This window comes from Panthera pardus, unplaced genomic scaffold (genome assembly GCF_024362965.1).
Source record: "Panthera pardus isolate Hobbes unplaced genomic scaffold, ASM2436296v1 HiC_scaffold_20, whole genome shotgun sequence".
Classification (NCBI taxonomy): Eukaryota; Metazoa; Chordata; class Mammalia; order Carnivora; family Felidae; genus Panthera; species Panthera pardus.
This window is the reverse complement of record NW_026526766.1, coordinates 10,700,577-10,717,683: the sequence shown is the minus strand read 5'-3', so window position 1 is coordinate 10,717,683 and position 17,107 is coordinate 10,700,577. Positions and strand designations below refer to the sequence as shown.

At 44.3% G+C, this 17,107-nt stretch overlaps 1 protein-coding gene across 6 annotated transcripts in view; it reads left to right on the top strand.

Moving 5' to 3' along the window:
• Positions 1-17,107, top strand: part of DOCK8 (dedicator of cytokinesis 8) — a 226,997-nt gene that overhangs the window by 86,358 nt on the left and 123,532 nt on the right. For all 6 annotated transcript variants that reach the window (XM_019463659.2, XM_019463658.2, XM_019463660.2 and 3 more), the window contains 5 exons: positions 5,358-5,443; positions 10,163-10,229; positions 11,194-11,343; positions 15,399-15,479; positions 16,613-16,772. In XM_019463659.2, coding sequence (XP_019319204.1) covers positions 5,358-5,443; positions 10,163-10,229; positions 11,194-11,343; positions 15,399-15,479; positions 16,613-16,772 — 544 coding nt within the window. The remainder of the gene's footprint in view (positions 1-5,357; positions 5,444-10,162; positions 10,230-11,193; positions 11,344-15,398; positions 15,480-16,612; positions 16,773-17,107) is intronic.

Below are 17,107 nucleotides of genomic sequence, written 5' to 3'. Positions count from 1 at the left end.
GAAGGAAGGAAGGAAGGAGAGAGAGAGAGAAAGGAAGGAAGGAAGGAAGGAAGGAAGGAAGGAAGGAAGGAAGGAAAGAGAGAAAGAAAGAAAGAAAGAAAGAAAGAAAGAAAGAAAAGAGAGAAGGAAAGAAGGAAAGAAAGGAAGGAAGGAAGGAAAGAGAGAGAGAGAGAAAGAAAGAAAGAAAGGAAAGAGAGAGAAAGAAAGAAGGAAAGAAGGAAAGGAAGGAAAGAAAGAAAGAAAGAAAGAAAGAAAGAAAGAAAGAAAGAAAGAAAGAAAGAAAGAAAAATAATCTCTGTGAACAGCCTGAAGAGAATTGCTTTGAAAACATTCTGGCCAAAAGTGATCATAGCTGTGCTCTTGATGCATAGAACTTCAGAACCTTGATTGTCCACTCTTTATATATCAGAGCTGACCCAGAACAGTGTGATAATTTAGGCTTTACCTGTGGTCATCCCCAGGGGGGTGCTTCAGATGGGCTGAGAAATGACCGTCCTCCAAGCCTGTTTCGGCTCCTTATACTTTATGAGGCTCTCAGTCTTTCCTCCGCGTGCCAGAATGTCTGCTACTGGCTCGTGCCAAAACTGGCTACAGCAATATCTCCGTGGTCCAAATTTTATTCAAAGTTCTGTTGCAAAATATATGATTTGGGGGGCATTTTTGCCTAAAAGATACACTGTCCATCCATGCCTCTAAATGTTTTAAATTTAATTTTTGGATCAAGCAAGAAGACCATTAGGGAGCCTGGTTCTTTTTTTTTTTTTTTAATGTTTATTTATTTATTTTAAGAGTGAGAGAGAGAGAGAGAGTGCACACATGTGAGTGGAGGAGGGGCAGAGAGGGAGAGAATCTCAAGCAGGTTCCATGCTTAGCATGGAACCGGATGTGGGGCTTAATCCCATGAACCTTGAGATCATGACCTGAGCTGAAATTAAGAGTTGGTCCCTCAACTGAATGGTTCACCCAGGTGCCCCTAGGGAGCTTGATTCTTAAACCTTTTGAAGCCCCCACCCCTGGGTATTGTGACTGCTGACTTGCCCTTCTATGAGTTTACCAATGGTCAGCGGAAAGGACAGGAAAGCAGACATCTGTGATGAGATAGGATATTGTGTGTACTGTGCAAATATCATTGAGGACACTGACCTCATCCTACGCCTCAGTGAGGACCCGGAGGGAAAGTGTCTCTCAGGCCTTCAGACAGAGAAGAGTTCGCGTCCACTGGGGAAACGCAAACACAGGAGACATGTGCGTGTCTTCTCATTGGCTCTCCTGGATTCATTACTTAGGATCAAATTTCTGTTCATCACTACTAAATCTAGTGGCTTACTTACTGGTGTCCTGAATTATATTCAGCTTTCTTTCCTTCTTTTTTTAAATTTACTTTTACTTTTTTTAATGTTTATTCATTTTTGAGAGAGAGAGAGAGAGCGTGCACGTGCACGCACATGAGCAGGGGAGGGGCAGAGAGAGAGGGAGACAGAGAATCTGAAGCAGGCTCCAGGATCTGAGCTGTCAGCACAGAGCCCGACGTGGGGCTCAAACTCACAAACTGTGAGATCATGACCTGAACTGAAGTCAAATGCTCAACCGACTGAGCCACCCAAGCACCCCTTCTTTCTTTCCTTCTTATCTTTATTTCCCAACCCTCTTGGTTTTCTCATCTCTTGATTTATTTTCAGTGGCCTCAAATTCCTTTTCTGAATGAGGCAGATTACAAACAAAAATGAATGATGTGGGCAGCCTTATTGCCTCCGTTCTTGAGATTGCAAAGTAACAGAGAGGTAAAGTGACTTGTTCAGGATTCAACAAGCAGGTGAAATGACAGAATGGAGCTCCTAGCCCATTAACCCCAAATCTTATGTTTGCCTATTTATCGATCTACATATGGCTGCCTGGCAGATTAGCACACGTACCTGAAACCCCGAGATGATATCAGCAACCACATTCTATCTCATACCTTTTCAGTTTCCATGGGAAACTTTAAAACTTATTACCGGTGTTAAATATGACCTTCACATGCATTCTTTTTCCTCCAAGTTCCATGCTGGGGGTGCCAATATGTAAGAAAGAGTCCCAAAGTGGACATCAGGAGAGAGAAAACAATTTGAAAGGGGGGCGGGGAGAACATGTCCAGTGAGGCAGCAGCTCATTGGAGTCGCCCTCGTGGGATTACACGGGAGGGTGTCCAGTCCCACATTGAGTGCAAGAATGAGTTACAGACTGTGTTGAAGGCGCTTTGTTTTATGGTCTTTGAAACAATGCAGAAACTTGATTAGGACTGAGAGTTATGATCTAGCAGAGGCCCTAATGGGCCTGCTTTATTGAGTGGAGAGGAATGCTTTGTAATTAGTGTGCCAATTATTTGTAAATTGGTATGTCTACAGTGCTGGAGGGCCCCTAGACCAGCCTTTAATATTTTGAAGCTCATACATCCAGAGGTTGCATTTGCCCTTGTAATTTGCACTTTCTCCAAAGGTAGCCCTGTGGAAGAAAGGTAAATTTCTGGCTCCCATGAAGTAATCACACATGCTGATTTCTTTTGAAAGCACATTAATTAAACTATTTAATATTACCATTACTTTATTTCTTGGCGAGGAGAATTAGAAGAGAGGTGGACCATTATATCCCAATTATGACTGAGCCTGCAGGAGAGGCAAAAGTAGAATGCAACCATTATGCTTCTTTTTTTTTTAATGTTTATTTATTTTTGAGAGAGAGAGAGAGAGAGAGAGAGAGTGAGAGGCGGAGCATGAGAAGGGAAGGGGCAGAGAAAGAGGGAGACAGAATCTGTCAGAATCAGGCTCCAGGCTCCAAGCTCTCAGCGCAAAGCCCAATGCAGGGCTTGAACTCATGAACCGTGAGATCATGACCAGAACCAAAGTCCCACACTTAACTAACTGAGCCACCCAGGTGCCCCACAACCACTAAGCTTCTATGAGGCACGTTTGTTCCCTGATTCATTGTGGGTTCTGTAAAAGGTATCCTATGTGTTGGTCCCTAAAACCATGCCACTATACTCTGAATCGCAGAAGAGTTTGCATTCAGACTCTTGAGGCTGCAAGTGACAGAGCCCAGTTAAAAACCAGTTAAGAAGAAGAGTAGTGGGGGGGCTCAGGTGATGAGATCACAGGCAGGCAGAGTTAGAGTTGGCCCCAGGATCCGTTGGGTCAGCTGATGGAAGAACATCTCTCATACTGTCTTTCTCTTTCTCTCTTACTGTCTCTCCCCCCATTTCTTTCTCTCTAAATACACACACACACACACACACACACACACACACACACACACACTCAGCAAGATAGAACAACAAACATCCTCTAAAGCTTCATATTTTCTCTTCTCCTCCTTTGCAAGCTAGTTCCTACTGCAGACAACTATAACACTTAAGAAATGCATGTAGACTAGAAGAGACTTAGGAAAGACATCAATATGTAGACCTCGTTTAGATCGTGATTTAACAAACTAACTGCAAAACACACACACACCCAACAAAATGGATACATTTTGGGGAAAATTGGAACTGACTAAATATTCAGCAATGATAAGAAATTACTGTTAATTCTTAAGAGTCATAATGATTTTATAGCTCTGTGTTTTTCAAAGTCTTTATCTTGTAGAGATGTGTGCTGAAATATTTACAGAAGAAATGATATGATGTCTGGAGTCTTGCTTACAAGTAATCCAGTATTGAGTGTGGGGGTGGGAGGAGAAAGTAGTCAATGGGACTGTAGGTGAACCCAGGTTGCCCCTGAGTTGAGCTTGTGGAAACTTACATGACAGGTAAGGGAGGTTCACTACATTACCGTCTCCAATTTTGTGTATGCTCCCATTCTCCCAATGAAAAACTTTTAGCCAAGGATCCCAAGGGTTGGAATCCAGACCAGAGAGGTAGCCTTAGAAGCCCGTGAATATGTGTTGAGGTTCTTCTCCAATGGAGTGGGGTGGGAGGAGGCCTCACTTTTCAGTGTGTCAGCTCTGATCACCCCACAAGTGCCAGCTTGTTCTGGAGGGAGTTGAACTCAGTGTGGACATCAAGCAGTGGCTGTCCCGAAACACGATCAGCAGTTCCAGCGGGCAAGGTGGCCATCTGATGAACCCGGGCTTGGGCCTCGAGGAACGGAGGTTAGGGTACAGCTGGTTTGCTACTTTGTTCCACCCATCTGGGTACAGATTTACCGAGGACACGATTCTACTGCTGTATTTAAAAATGTTACCTGTCTCTGTGGGGTATTTGGTGGAAAGCTCCCATCATTTGTAGGCCAGGAGAATATAATCAGACACGACTCTTCTTTGGACCCTTGTGAGTTGCAGACCACCAGTGTTTAGGGAGTCTACTGCAAGAGCAGGAATTCAAGTTTTCAGGGATTTGCACTGTTATCTTTGAATAGATGGATATAATTAAGATACTGTCGGGGCGCCTGGGTGGCTCAGTCGGTTGGGCGTCCGACTTTGGCTCAGGTCAGGCTCTCGCCATCTGTGACTTCGAGCCCCGTGTTGGGCTCTGTGCTGACAGCTCAGAGCCTGGAGCCTACTTCAGATTGTGTGTCTCCTTCTCTCTCTGCCTCTCCCCTCTCTCTCTCTCTCTCAAAAATAAATAAAACTTCAAAAAACAATTTTTTAAATATATTATGATAGCTCAGATTTGAATGTTGAAAGTTGCCTCAGGGACTTGATACTTCTTTTTAAGTCTTGAGTCCCGAAGTGGTAAAATAGACAGGTGTATTTGTCATTACTAAGTCATTGCTAATTTGCCATTACTGCGCTTCCTGTCCTTAGAACTTTTGCCAGCTCTAGCTGGATATGCAGGCATAGAACCTATACATATTCAACCCCAAATCTCTATATCATCTGTTTAAGAGAACAGTGAACTGAGAAAGACACTATATTGGAGTCCTGATGGTTTACATGTAGCCTGACGTGAGCTATTCTGACTCAGACCTCAAGCCTGAAACTCACATATTTACTAGTAAAACTTTGACGGGAGAAATATTCTGAATGTGTGTTTAGAGCAAGCAAAAAAAAAAAAAAAAAAAGCCAACAATACCAACAATAGGTATTAGATTTTGCAATGCCATCTGTGGATGTTACTCAGCCATATTCCTGTTCACATTTCCTTCCTTCCTCCCTCTGTTTCTTTGTCTTAAATGCGTAGCTTTCTGAAAGGAGAAATTGTTTGCTGTCAATGTTGACTTTGAAGCTTGGGGTTGGATGAAAAGTCCAAGTGTTATCCCACAGTTAGAAATAAAGCAAATGACAGTCGAGCCCTGGACAGCAGCCTTCCCTTCCCTGGACTCACTTCAGCTGGAACCCCTCGTGGAAATTCACTAATGATTTCTTTACCATGTGTTTAATAATAGGAGGATGCCGTGGAAATACGTCCGGTACCAGAATGTCCTAAGGAACATCTGGGCAACAGAATACTGGTCAAGGTCCTGACCCTGAAGTAAGTATCAGCAAACATCCCAAACACGACACTGAGGCTTATCTTGCCCTTTAGACAGAAACTGTCTCTGTCGACAGAGCCTAAATCAGGCACCTGTCAGGTGGTGGGAGGAGTAGACTTTGGAGTCAGCTACACTCGATTCTATTTCTACCAAGCCTTCGACTGTCACTCTTCTATAATAGGGAAGGCACACCCTGAATTAGTCATGTAAGGTAATTGAGTGAAAAAGCATACATTAACAAAAGTAACAAGGAAAGCTGGATGGTGGGGAAAAAAAACAACTGAAAAAAACCTAAATAACAGTGAGTGGTGTATTCGAGTCCGCTCTGATTAATTCATGAGAGCTGATCGTGCTCCTCCCAGCTCTGTGTTCTGTGAAGTCAAGCAGGTAGCGTGACGTTGGCCATGAGGGAATAATTACAACATAGAAATCAGAAAATGCTGCAAATCAGAGCTTTTTCTTTCCAGGGACTTGTTTGTTAAACATTTACCGGCACACCGCTGTTGAAACATAATGTGAGATGCGGCTAAAGCCCAGTCTCAGTGCCAGGGGAACAGGGTAGCAGGGAGCAGTGGGGACTATAGCAAACCATCCCAAGGGGACACTACTACTGGTTAGAGCTGATTCTTGCCATCCAAGTACACAGGCCCTTTTTTTTATCAACTGTCTGCTTTGCTTTTGTTTTTGTTTTTGTTTTGTTTTTTCAAGAGAAGCTGGAAATTCAATTTTTATGCATAATTTTCTGACTTCTTAACTATCTTCTCATCTCCTTTTTTTATTATTATTTTAATGTTTATCTATTTTTGAGAGACAGAGACATGGTGTGAGTGGGGGAGGGGCAGAGAGAGGGAGACCCAGAATCCGAAGCAGGCTCCGGGCTCTGGGCCGACAGCTGTCGGCCCAGAGCCCGACACAGGGCTCGGGCCCACGAACCATAAGATCATGACCTGAGCCAAAGTCGGACACTCAACCGACTGAGCCACCCGGGCGCCCCAAATTTCCTTTTTAAATACTACATAACTGCATGTCTGCATTCTGGATTCCTCTTCTGGGCCAACTGTTTGCCACATCTACTTAAATTTTTTTTTTAACGTTTATTTTTGAGAAAGGGAGAGACACAGTGCGAATGGGGGAGGGGCAGAGAGAGCCACCCACACACATACTGAAATCGAAGCAGGCTCCAGGCTCCAAGCTGTCCACACAGGGCCGGATGAGGGGCTTGAACTCACGAACCTTGAGATCATGACCTGAACCAAAGTCGGACGCTTAGCCAACTGAGCCACCCAGGCACCCTGTGACATCTACTTTAAAGCAGTCATCTCCAAATTCTTTGATTATTTAACTTTCATAGTGAGAAAAAGCCCTGTATGCTCCATATATGTATGACAATTTTGTACACAGACATTAAAATACTGTACGCGTTATAGGGACGCCTGGGTCCTACAGGGACGTCGGGCTCTGTGCTGACGGCGTGGAGCCTGCTTGGGATTCTCCAACTCCTCTTCTTCTCTCTGCCCCTCCCCCGCGCATGCTCTCTCTGTCTCTCAAAATAAATAAATAAACTTTAAAAGACACATAAAATGTTACATGCATTATCAAATAGACATAAATTTTGAAGTATGAACTAAGTAAATCAAAGTAAATTAGAGTAGCTTTTCCTCCACAGGAGCAGACTGTCTTGCATGCCCACCGGAGGGTCCATTGCAGCCTGCTCCTGCAGACTGCCACGCTAGAGAAGGCTTCCACCTCAAATCACAGACTCTTCTGAAACTATTAAGTTCTAGATGTTCCATCCAGGCAACAGCACGTGAGCATAGTATTGTTTCACGCCCTCGGGGGAGGGCATCCATGTCTTGAAGTGAATTCACGGACCCCTAACGCAGCCCCTGGTTTGAACTTCGGGCATCTGGACTCTGGACTCAAGGCTGTGTTTCAACCCCCGGGAGCCTCTCTGAGAATTTGAGTTCTTCCTGATAGATGAGGTTGTTACCCGGGATGATCTCGAGGTTCCTACCCGCCCTGCACTCCTGTGATTCCAATGCGGAGCCTCCCCAGATCCTCTCCTGAGAACGCGAGCGTGAGCGGGCAGCGCTGCTCACCCTGGGTCCTGGGGGCTCGCTTGATGTTGCAGCCCCTCCCCCCAGCCGGCTCTCCCAGCGGGGGGAGGGGCAGAGGGGCTTTTGTCTGTAGCAGGACAGGAGGGGCCCCGTGAGCCCGCAGTCGGTCAAGTCAGGGCTGCAGAAAGGCAGACGCTAGCCCTTGCAAGCCAGCCCTGAATGCCAGCCTTGCAGCCGGGCCGCTGCCCGGAAGGGGCCGCTGGTCTCCTCCCTGTTGCCGGGGAGCCCACCCTGTTGTGTGAGGCACTGGTGCACCCCCAGCCGGCCCCTCGTAGGTGCAGTAACTATGCTATTTGGGATTGGAGGAATTCTCCCTCGTGGTGTCCCTTTGTCACCAAACTTTCTAGACCTTTCCAGCCAATACACAGCAGCAGTTCTCACAGGTGGGAGAACATGGCCACGAAGACCGACATGTATTATTTGAAAAAAACCAAACAAATAGAGCCTTTTGGATGTCTCTTAATGAAAATCGTCAAGTGTGGATTTCTGGTGATGTTCTTCCCAATTGCCAACGCAGACCTCAAGCAGAACCGAGGTGTTTGCCCACCTTGGTGGGCACTTGGCCCACTCAAGGGGCTTAATATGCTTGGCCCACTCAAGGGGCTTAAATAGCATCCATATCGACTTAACACCTGCAAGAAGAGAGATGGGCCAAAGAGATTGGCGCAGCTACTCTGTCCCACTGCTCTGCAACAAACTGGCTGCAAAAACAAAAAAGAAAGCAAGTTCTTTTTTTAAAAAAAATTATTTTCTTTTAATTTCTGTACTTATTTTGAAATAGCACGAGCAGGGGAGGGGGAGAGAGAGGCAGGGGGAGAGAGAGAATCCCAAGCAGGCTACGCGCTGTCAGCAAAGAGCCCCAAGCAGGGCCTGAACTCACTGACTGTGAGATCATCGTGACCCCCAGGTGAAATCAAGAGGCAGACGCTCAATCGACTGAGCCACCCAGGTGCCCCAAGAAAGCAAGCTCTTTTAGGTCAACCTGCGGTGTCAACAGATGAATAGTAAGAACTTAATGACAATGCTTAGGCCTTCCATTTCCCCAGTGACGCTGACCTGCAGAATTTTGTTTCTACTCCTATGGATTTTATAGCTGGGGAATTTTTCAACAACTGTTGAGATCAAGCACTGTCACTGCTTTGCTCTTGAGAAACATGTAAAGCCTCAAGCAAAAAGAAAGAATCAAGCTGATGCCATATCTGCAGATGTCTGTAGCACATGGGAAAAAAAAAGAGGATGACAACGAAGTATTTGTCTCATTTGCATTTTATGTGGAGAAATCTTTTTTTTAACATTTATTTATTTTTGAGAGAGAGAGAGAGAAAGAGAGCACAAGCAGGGGAGAAGGAGAGAGAGAGAGACACAGAATCCAAAGCAGGCTCCAGGCTCTGAGCTGTTAGCACAGATTCCGGAGCGGGGCTTGAACTCATGAACCGCGAGATCATGACCTGAGCCGAAGTCGGCCGCTTAACCGACTGAGCCATGCAGGCACCCCTGGGGGGAAATCTTTTAGTGGAAAATTTATTATCCCCTTATGCGAAGTAACCTCAGCTCAGACGAGCTGTCTTGGTGGTGAAACCAGTGTGTGTCAGATTTACTCAGGGAGCTTGTTTTCAATGCAGACTTTGGGACACCTTCCACCACTGTTTCCCCCCAAGAGAGAAATTCTGGTTCAGGAGATCTCAGCGGAGACAAAGAAACCTGTGTTTTGATAGACAGAGTTACCCAGTGATAAAGCCCTCCTCTCACACTGCCTTGAAACAAAACTTGGCCTAATTTACATGACTTCTGAGGCAATGGTGGTCCAGGGCCTGGTTACTGGTGCTCTCAGATGGCCGTATCCAAGGTCGTGGGTTGTTAGCCTGAGACGCTTGGAATCTGCACATCTGTGCTCCATGTGTATGCTATAACATGTGGGGAGGGATTATGCCTCGGGTATGCGGTCTCTTCAAACCCACCCTTTCGAGGGCAATGGGCAATTAGGGCCAAGAATTTTCTAGCTCTCGCTGGACCCACTCAGCTCAGTGTTTATTGGCTGTGCTCGGTTCCCTGCCCCCACCAACTACTAACTCAGAAGCTCCCCTTGCAGTGGAATTAGGAAAGGGCAGACATTCACCCCTACAGACGGTCCCTATCAGTCCAAGGAAAAACAACAGAAGTTTCCTTTCTTCACTCTCTGAAAAGCCTTGTCCCTTAGAATTGAATTCATAGGGATTCCTACCCGAGCGATAAAGGGTAAACTGTGAACAAAGCCTTTACCTGAGACAGAGGCTTCACCATCAGAAAGCACAGCAGCTACCATGATAAGAAGGGCCATGCTGGATCACACCGTGGGACCATTCTTCCCTGTCTCCCCTGTGGTGCCACAAACAAGTGCTTTTTAGGAGAATGTAGCCTCCACCACGATCTCCAGTAAGTAGGAATCTTCCACGAACCTCTCATATCTCTCCACGAATCTCCCAGTGCAGATTCTCATCTGCGCGGAGTGATCCAAATATTTTGGGGAACGATTGACATCTTTAGCCGGTTTATGTAACGAGTCACCGTCAGCAAATTCGAGATCATCTAAGTTAAAACCCTCTTTCTTCCTCTCTCTGACAGGTTCGAGATTGAAGTTGAACCTCTGTTTGCCAGCATCGCCCTCTACGATGTTAAAGAAAGGAAAAAGGTAAGGAAGGAACGACCCATCCCTGAGGGTACACTTAACTGCTCGTGATTTTTCGGGTTCATGTTTTCAGATGTCACTTCTGTGCAACAAAAACATACCAGATCTGAAAGCAGATGACCTTTGGTACGTCCAGTTGTACTGGGAATGCTGGTCGTTTGTGTTCTTTGAAGAATCTTAAAGCGAGAGCCTGTTGGAGGTGGTGGCCTGTTTGAGATCGAGAGAGAAAAGAAATAGCAGCATATGGGATGACCAGTGAAACAAGGCAACTTAAATTCATTTTTAACAGGGCATATGTGTAATGTTACCTCGGTTTGGGAGCTTTTGCGTTGTGGACTAGCCTCATCACGGATGGAGGGTGCCATCCTGTGCAGTAAATGTATTAATTTGCCATTGGAGAAAGAGCTCACCAACTGTGATGTGCTTTTTTTTTTTTTTAATGTTTATTTATTTTTGAGAGAGGGACAGACAGGGTGTGAACAGGGGAGGGGCAGAGAGAGAGGGAGACACAGAATCCGAAGCGGGCTCTAGGCTCTGAGCTGTCAGCACAGAGCCCGATGTGCGGCTCGAACTCACAAACTGTGAGATCGTGATCCGAGCCGAAGTCGGACGCTTAACTGATTGAGCCACCCAGGTGCCCGTTTTCTCCTCCTTCTTGACTGTAAAGTAACCGAGGGCAGAGACGGCGTCTTTCCCTTCTTGCCTGCAGTGCCTAGCACGTCACTGGTATTCAGAAGATAAGGACGGGTTGATAAAAATATAAGTGTTTCAAGGAACATCTCTCAAACAGCTCCAGAATATCTAGAAATTGTGACAAAAGGTGAATCAGGTTTTCCACCAACCCCTAGAGACGTCTGTGATGACCCTCGTTTTGCAACATTTCTTTGTGGGGTTTTACTCTTCAAACCTACTTAGACCATGAGAACAACAGGTGGGACTCATTTTTTGCCTTGTTCCTTGTTGACAGATCTCGGAAAATTTTCACTGTGACCTGAACTCTGACCAGTTCAAAGGATTTCTGCGTGCTCACACGCCCTCTGTTGCCCCGTCGAGTCAGGCGAGATCTGCCGTGTTTTCCGTCACCTATCCGTCCTCCGACATCTACCTAGTCGTCAAGGTAGTTAAACACAATCTCGTTTGTACGTCGGGCATTCGGATGCTTCACTGTTGTGTTAGTCCCAGAGCACGTGGGAGATGTCAGAACGTATCCACTTGTTCTCTGCGCGATTCGCTGTCTGCGTTTCAACTTGCCCCTTTTTCCTTTCCAAGCAAATTCTGTGTGGGATACTAGAACGACTGTGGGTTTTGAAGGCCTACAGTCTTGATTTTGAATCCTGGCTTTGAAGCCTTATCGCTATAGGACTTGGGGTAATGACCCAAACCTTGCTGAGACTTGGTTTCCTTATGTGTAAAGTGGGGATGATCATCCTGCCCTCCGTGGGCCGTTGTGGTTGTGGAACAAAGCCTGGAACGTCACAGGCCCCCTTCCTCCTGGCCCAGCTCTTTCTCCTATGCTTGGCTGTTCAGCTCTGGGAGGCTGCTGTGGAGGAAATCCACATAGACTTTCCTGACTCCGTTCACGTCCTTCTAGACACCTGTAGTTAAATGTTCCCAAGTCCAGGCTCTGGCAATTTAAGATGTGAGCTATACTTTCTATATTTTACCCTCCCTTTTGAGCACCATGTGACAGACTGCGTATGTGCAGTGGGACTCGAAATCTGCGGGACAGTTCCAAGTACAGGGACCTTCTGTTCTCAGCGGTACTCTTTTTTCTGATGTGAGAAAAACGGAGACTTTGTCTACACACCCAAGTGCCTGGTTAGAGGTTAACAACAAACACTGGATATTTCACTTACCTTAAGCCAAATATTTAGTCTTACTGACTGTTTACCCCAAAACTGAAAACAAAAACAAAAACCCAAAAAACACAAGATTCAGGTGTTCTGATTTCAGGTACACCCAGAGTTCTGGGTTTGGAACCTTTTCTAGTTAACGCAGTGTCTTACCTCCATAATCGCATTGATTCCCCCCATGACCCCATGAGAGTAGCATATCGATTCCAAAGAATTTAAGTGACATGGAGGTCAGCTAACAAGTGGCAGATGTCTCGGTGTGTGAGCTGCCTTCTCACCATTCTACAAAGACTCTGAAACGTTACTATTGCTTGAAGAGGATCTGTTTAAGCTTTTAGGAAGCATTAAAGTTAAAATCCTATTGCTAAGAAGACACATCTGTTGTTGTCAGACTTCACATGTATCCATTTTCCTGCAATATTACTTAGACATGTTGGAAGATTAGCTTCGAACCCACCCTGGCACCCCTGTAGTTAAAGTTTTCTCAGCCTGGGAAACCAAAGACACTAGTCCCATAGAGCCGGATTTTGCTTCAGGCTCTATTTCTTAGTGGATGACTTTATTTTGGTAAATCCATCATAGCCTGCTAAGTATCAGCAGCTACCTATAGGTTACTATTAACTTGCTTAATAGATTCCAAAATTTTCAAATATACAAATGCATTCATTTGGCCATAACGAACATTCTGTCAATTGTCTGGATGCAGGGAAGACGTTTAAAGCTCAGCAAGACAGGCCCTGGTTTGCTTCTGGCTTCTTTTCCTTTACTGTAATGGCATCATTGCTGTTTCTTTCTGTCTAAATACAGAGCAAAAGGTGTGTAATATTTAGCAGGCAGATGCCATGCAATAAAGAGGAGCTCTTTCTTATTTTTATTCCCAGGCTGAACACCAGGTTCTTTTCATTTCATTTTATTTTTTGAATTTTTTAATGTTTCTTTTTGAGGTGGGGGGAGGGGCAGAGGGAGAGGGAGACACAGAATCCGAAGCAGGCTCCAGGCTCTGAGCTGTCAGCACAGAGCCCGATGCAGGTGTCGAACCCACGAACTGTGAGAACTGAGCCGAAGTCAGAAGCTCAACCAACTGAGCCCCCCAGGTGTCCTGAACATCCAATTCTTAACTGTATTTTAGGTAGCGTTTCCTGGTTTAGTATTGCATATACCATTGCTTTGAAAGATTATCCAGGCTTAAAGGTTGTGTGTCTCAGTTGAGGGATGGAGAATAAGGATGAGATTTAAAACTTTCAATATGAACATGGAAGGTGTGGTACCAGCCCCTCTTGATCTGACAAAAATTCCCTGGTAATTCCAACGCACCCCCTTCCCCTGCCTGACTTGGTTGTAAAGACACATGTGTTTGTTTTACACATAAACGTGACGGGCCATACCGTGGACCCTCATAGCAGTTACAGCACTTGTCACAAAGTACCTGGCGTTACCCTGTCCACCCCAGGGAAGGGAACAGTACCTGCTGGTCTGGTCAGATCTGGAGTCTCCCACTTTCAGATTCTGGAGACCCCTCTCCTGTGGTCTATACGTGACTAATACACTATACACGACTAATGCTTGAAGCATTCCCATTGTTGCTGCGGGGTCCTAATAAAAAGGTTCTCCATCTGTGTTCAGATTTCAGGTCAAAGACCACATTTTTAGCCACTGACTGCCTGGGAAAACCAACTTCTTCCCGTTTTTTCCATAAGCTCGCCACTTCAGGAGAAGAGGGGCCAAGCGTATCTTGTTTACCACCTATCTCCCCAGCAGCTACCGCCCCGAAGGTGCTCAGCCAGTGGTTTTTGAATGAATGAACGAATGAGTGAATGATTGCTGACTAGCAGTGATACCGGTCAGACTCTAGCTCAAGCGTTGTGGTGTGTGTGCTCAGCCTGGGGCATCTGGGGGGGAATCAGCCTTTGTGAGAAGTGAGAGACTTCCGGTGTGTGGTTTCCATGAGACGGAGAGATGCCCAATGAACAGCTCCACACCACTTTCTCTGAAAAGGCCACGAAACACCCTCCATCGCTAGGGTATTCCTGGTTTAAATACTATCTGGCAGTGCCTCTCAAGAATGTGTGCCTGTAAGTGATGAATCGGGGGAATCGACTCCTGAAGCTAAGACTACACTGTATACGCTGAATGTTAGCTAATGCGACAATAAATTTGAAAACAAACCAACAAAAAAGAATCTGTGCCCGATGGAATACGTTAACCCAGATTTCTTCTTTTTTTTTTTTTTTAAATTTAAACTTAAGTTAGTTAATGTATAGCGTAATATTGGTTTCAGGAGTAGAACTCTGTGATTCCTCAATCACCTACTTACAATACCCAGTGCTCAACCCAGCAAGTGCTCTCCTTAATCCCCATCCCCCATCTAGCCCAGCGCCCCACCCACCTCCCCTCCAGCAACTCTGTTTGTTCCCTGTCATTAAGAGTCCCAAATTTTTTTTGAAGCAGCATCTCAATTGATGTCTAATCTCAACACAGGCTAATGGGATCAACTCCACTTGTTTTTCTCTTCAGGCTTCAGGTTTAACTGCATTTTCTTGGAGCAGAGGGTTGGGAAATTTCAGATTGCCCCTTTCCTTTCTCCTAAAGAGGATGGCCACATTTATGGCCAGTCAGATCGTTTACCTGAAGCAAAATGGAAGAAGATATTCGACAGTGGTGACATTAATTCATATTACCAGCCAGTTAGCAAAGTGAAAAGCTGTACCATCCGCTGCTTTTTTTTTTTTTTTTTCCCCATGTCTGTTAAATCCAGAGAAGCGGCCCTAATAGGAAATACAAGGGAGACAATTACAGATAATTTATTCTCTTCATTTATTCATTTTGTGGAAGGTTTTAGTCCCCAACCTGACTTTTACAGAGGCCATATCTCTTTTTTACATTGTAAGCAATAATAAAGAAAATGAGTTTTTCCCTTCTTACATATGTCTCATGGGTTCTGTTTTATAAAATAACTTTTATTGCATTTTTTATTGTAGGCATAATGCACGTTTATGGTTTAAAAATAGAAAATACACATAAGCAATAGGAAGAAAATAAAAATAGCACATAATCTCAGCATACAAAGATAACTACTGTTAACATTTGCTGTGTATCTACAATCATCCTTTTAATATACCTTTATGATTTTTTTTTTTACACACCTATGGGGTACTCTTCATGCCAATTTTTTTCACACTAATTTTTTTAGATCAAAAAACATGTAATACGAACATCTTCCCTGTCATCACATATTGTCACAAAATATCGCTTTGATGGTTGCCCCGATGCCAATGTATGGATTAATTTATGAGTTTTGTTTTAATATTTTTGTTGGTAGATTGAAAAAGTCCTTCAGCAGGGAGAGATTGGAGACTGCGCAGAACCCTACATGGTTATCAAAGAAAGCGATGGCGGAAAGGTATGATGTTGGGGTATAACTAAATGGTGACATTTTAGAATAAGCAGACATTTTCCCCAAGTTCCACAAAATAGTTAAGTCTATAATATGTCCCCATAAGAGACATTACTAAATCGTGCCTTTAAAAAGAACGAAGAGAAACTGGTCATTGATGATAACTTTTTAAAGAAATAAATTCTTGAATTCAACAAATGATGACATACCCACCAGCATCTAAGAAAAGTTGGCTAGGACAAAGCCACATCTGTTGTGTTGGCTCCAAGGCTCTGACCCAGGTTGTGAAGGTCACAGAGACCTCACGAAACTGAACCATGCCTGAGCTCTACTGGACTTTCTCAATGGTGGCAGCCAGTTTCCAAATATCCTTTCTGGTGTGGATATTTAGAAATAGGCTGAGACTTCTGTACATCATAAAATCACGTAGAAAACATAGGTACTGAGCCTGTGAAAAGGACATCCTTTCTCAGCAACCATTTGCAAAAGTTTCCAATGTGACTTTTAAAACGTGGCCTTTCTGGAATACTACTTGGCTTAATCAGTGTCCTGCTACGGACTTATAAATCTCAAATAAGATTTATTGAACTCAAGACATTTATTTTTTAAAACTTACCTTCTATTCTGAACTTAGAAAGAAAAGCTTGGAAGTGTGGTCAACCTAATAAGGAAGTCATTAGCAACCTTTATACATTTTTCTGGAGTTTTCCAAGGCAACTTTTGAAAAACAGGTTCTCTTGAAAGCTTGGTAGATAATATGTGAAATTTTTCATTCCAAAATTTCGTCGTGCAAATCCAAGTCCTGTGGCTAGCCCCTAAAAGAGTCACTTGTTGTTTAGCTTGTATAACAAGCCTTGGACGACAATGACTTCTTTTTCTTCTTCTTGTTCTTTTCTTTTTTACTTGAAGGTATATTTATAATTAAATATTGATTTTCTTTAAACTCTTCCATTTCAAATCTGCATTTTCTTATCAGCTAGACTTCTAGGATGAGTTGTATCTTTTTCCTGCCTATTCACTCTTTTTAATCAGTTGGGTAGAGATTTTGGAGATGGCTGTCCTATTCATAGCAGAGACCATTGATTTCTTGCTGGCACCATATAGTTTGTCTCTGCTTGTCCCTTTCTACTTTCTTCTAGAGTAAAGAAAAGATTGAAAAACTAAAACTTCAGGCTGAATCCTTCTGCCAGCGTTTGGGGAAATACCGGATGCCTTTTGCCTGGGCTCCCATAAGCTTAACAAGTTTCTTCAATGTCTCCACCCTGGACAGGGAGGTAACCGATGTGGAGTCCATGGTTGGTAAGATTTTCAACTGCAGTGGGAAAGGGGGGTGTCCCAGGGTACTAACTCTGAGGTCAGCTGCTTATTAGTGGGGGCTTGGGGGTACAGTAAGGTGTGAAGAATGGGAAGGAAGAGGGAGATAAATAGGATGAAACACTGTTGTGACTGACTTACAAATGCTTGAGCGGCCAGTGGTCCCCAAAGCAATTACCGTGAATATTTGTGGAGCTGAAATATACTCTTATAGTAAGATGTTTGGTTGGAATTTTCTGGACGCTCTGACACTTTAAAAAGTTAATTTTCCGTAGCCACCTCCATTTCAAAGTAAAATTTTTGAATTAACAAAGTGTAGT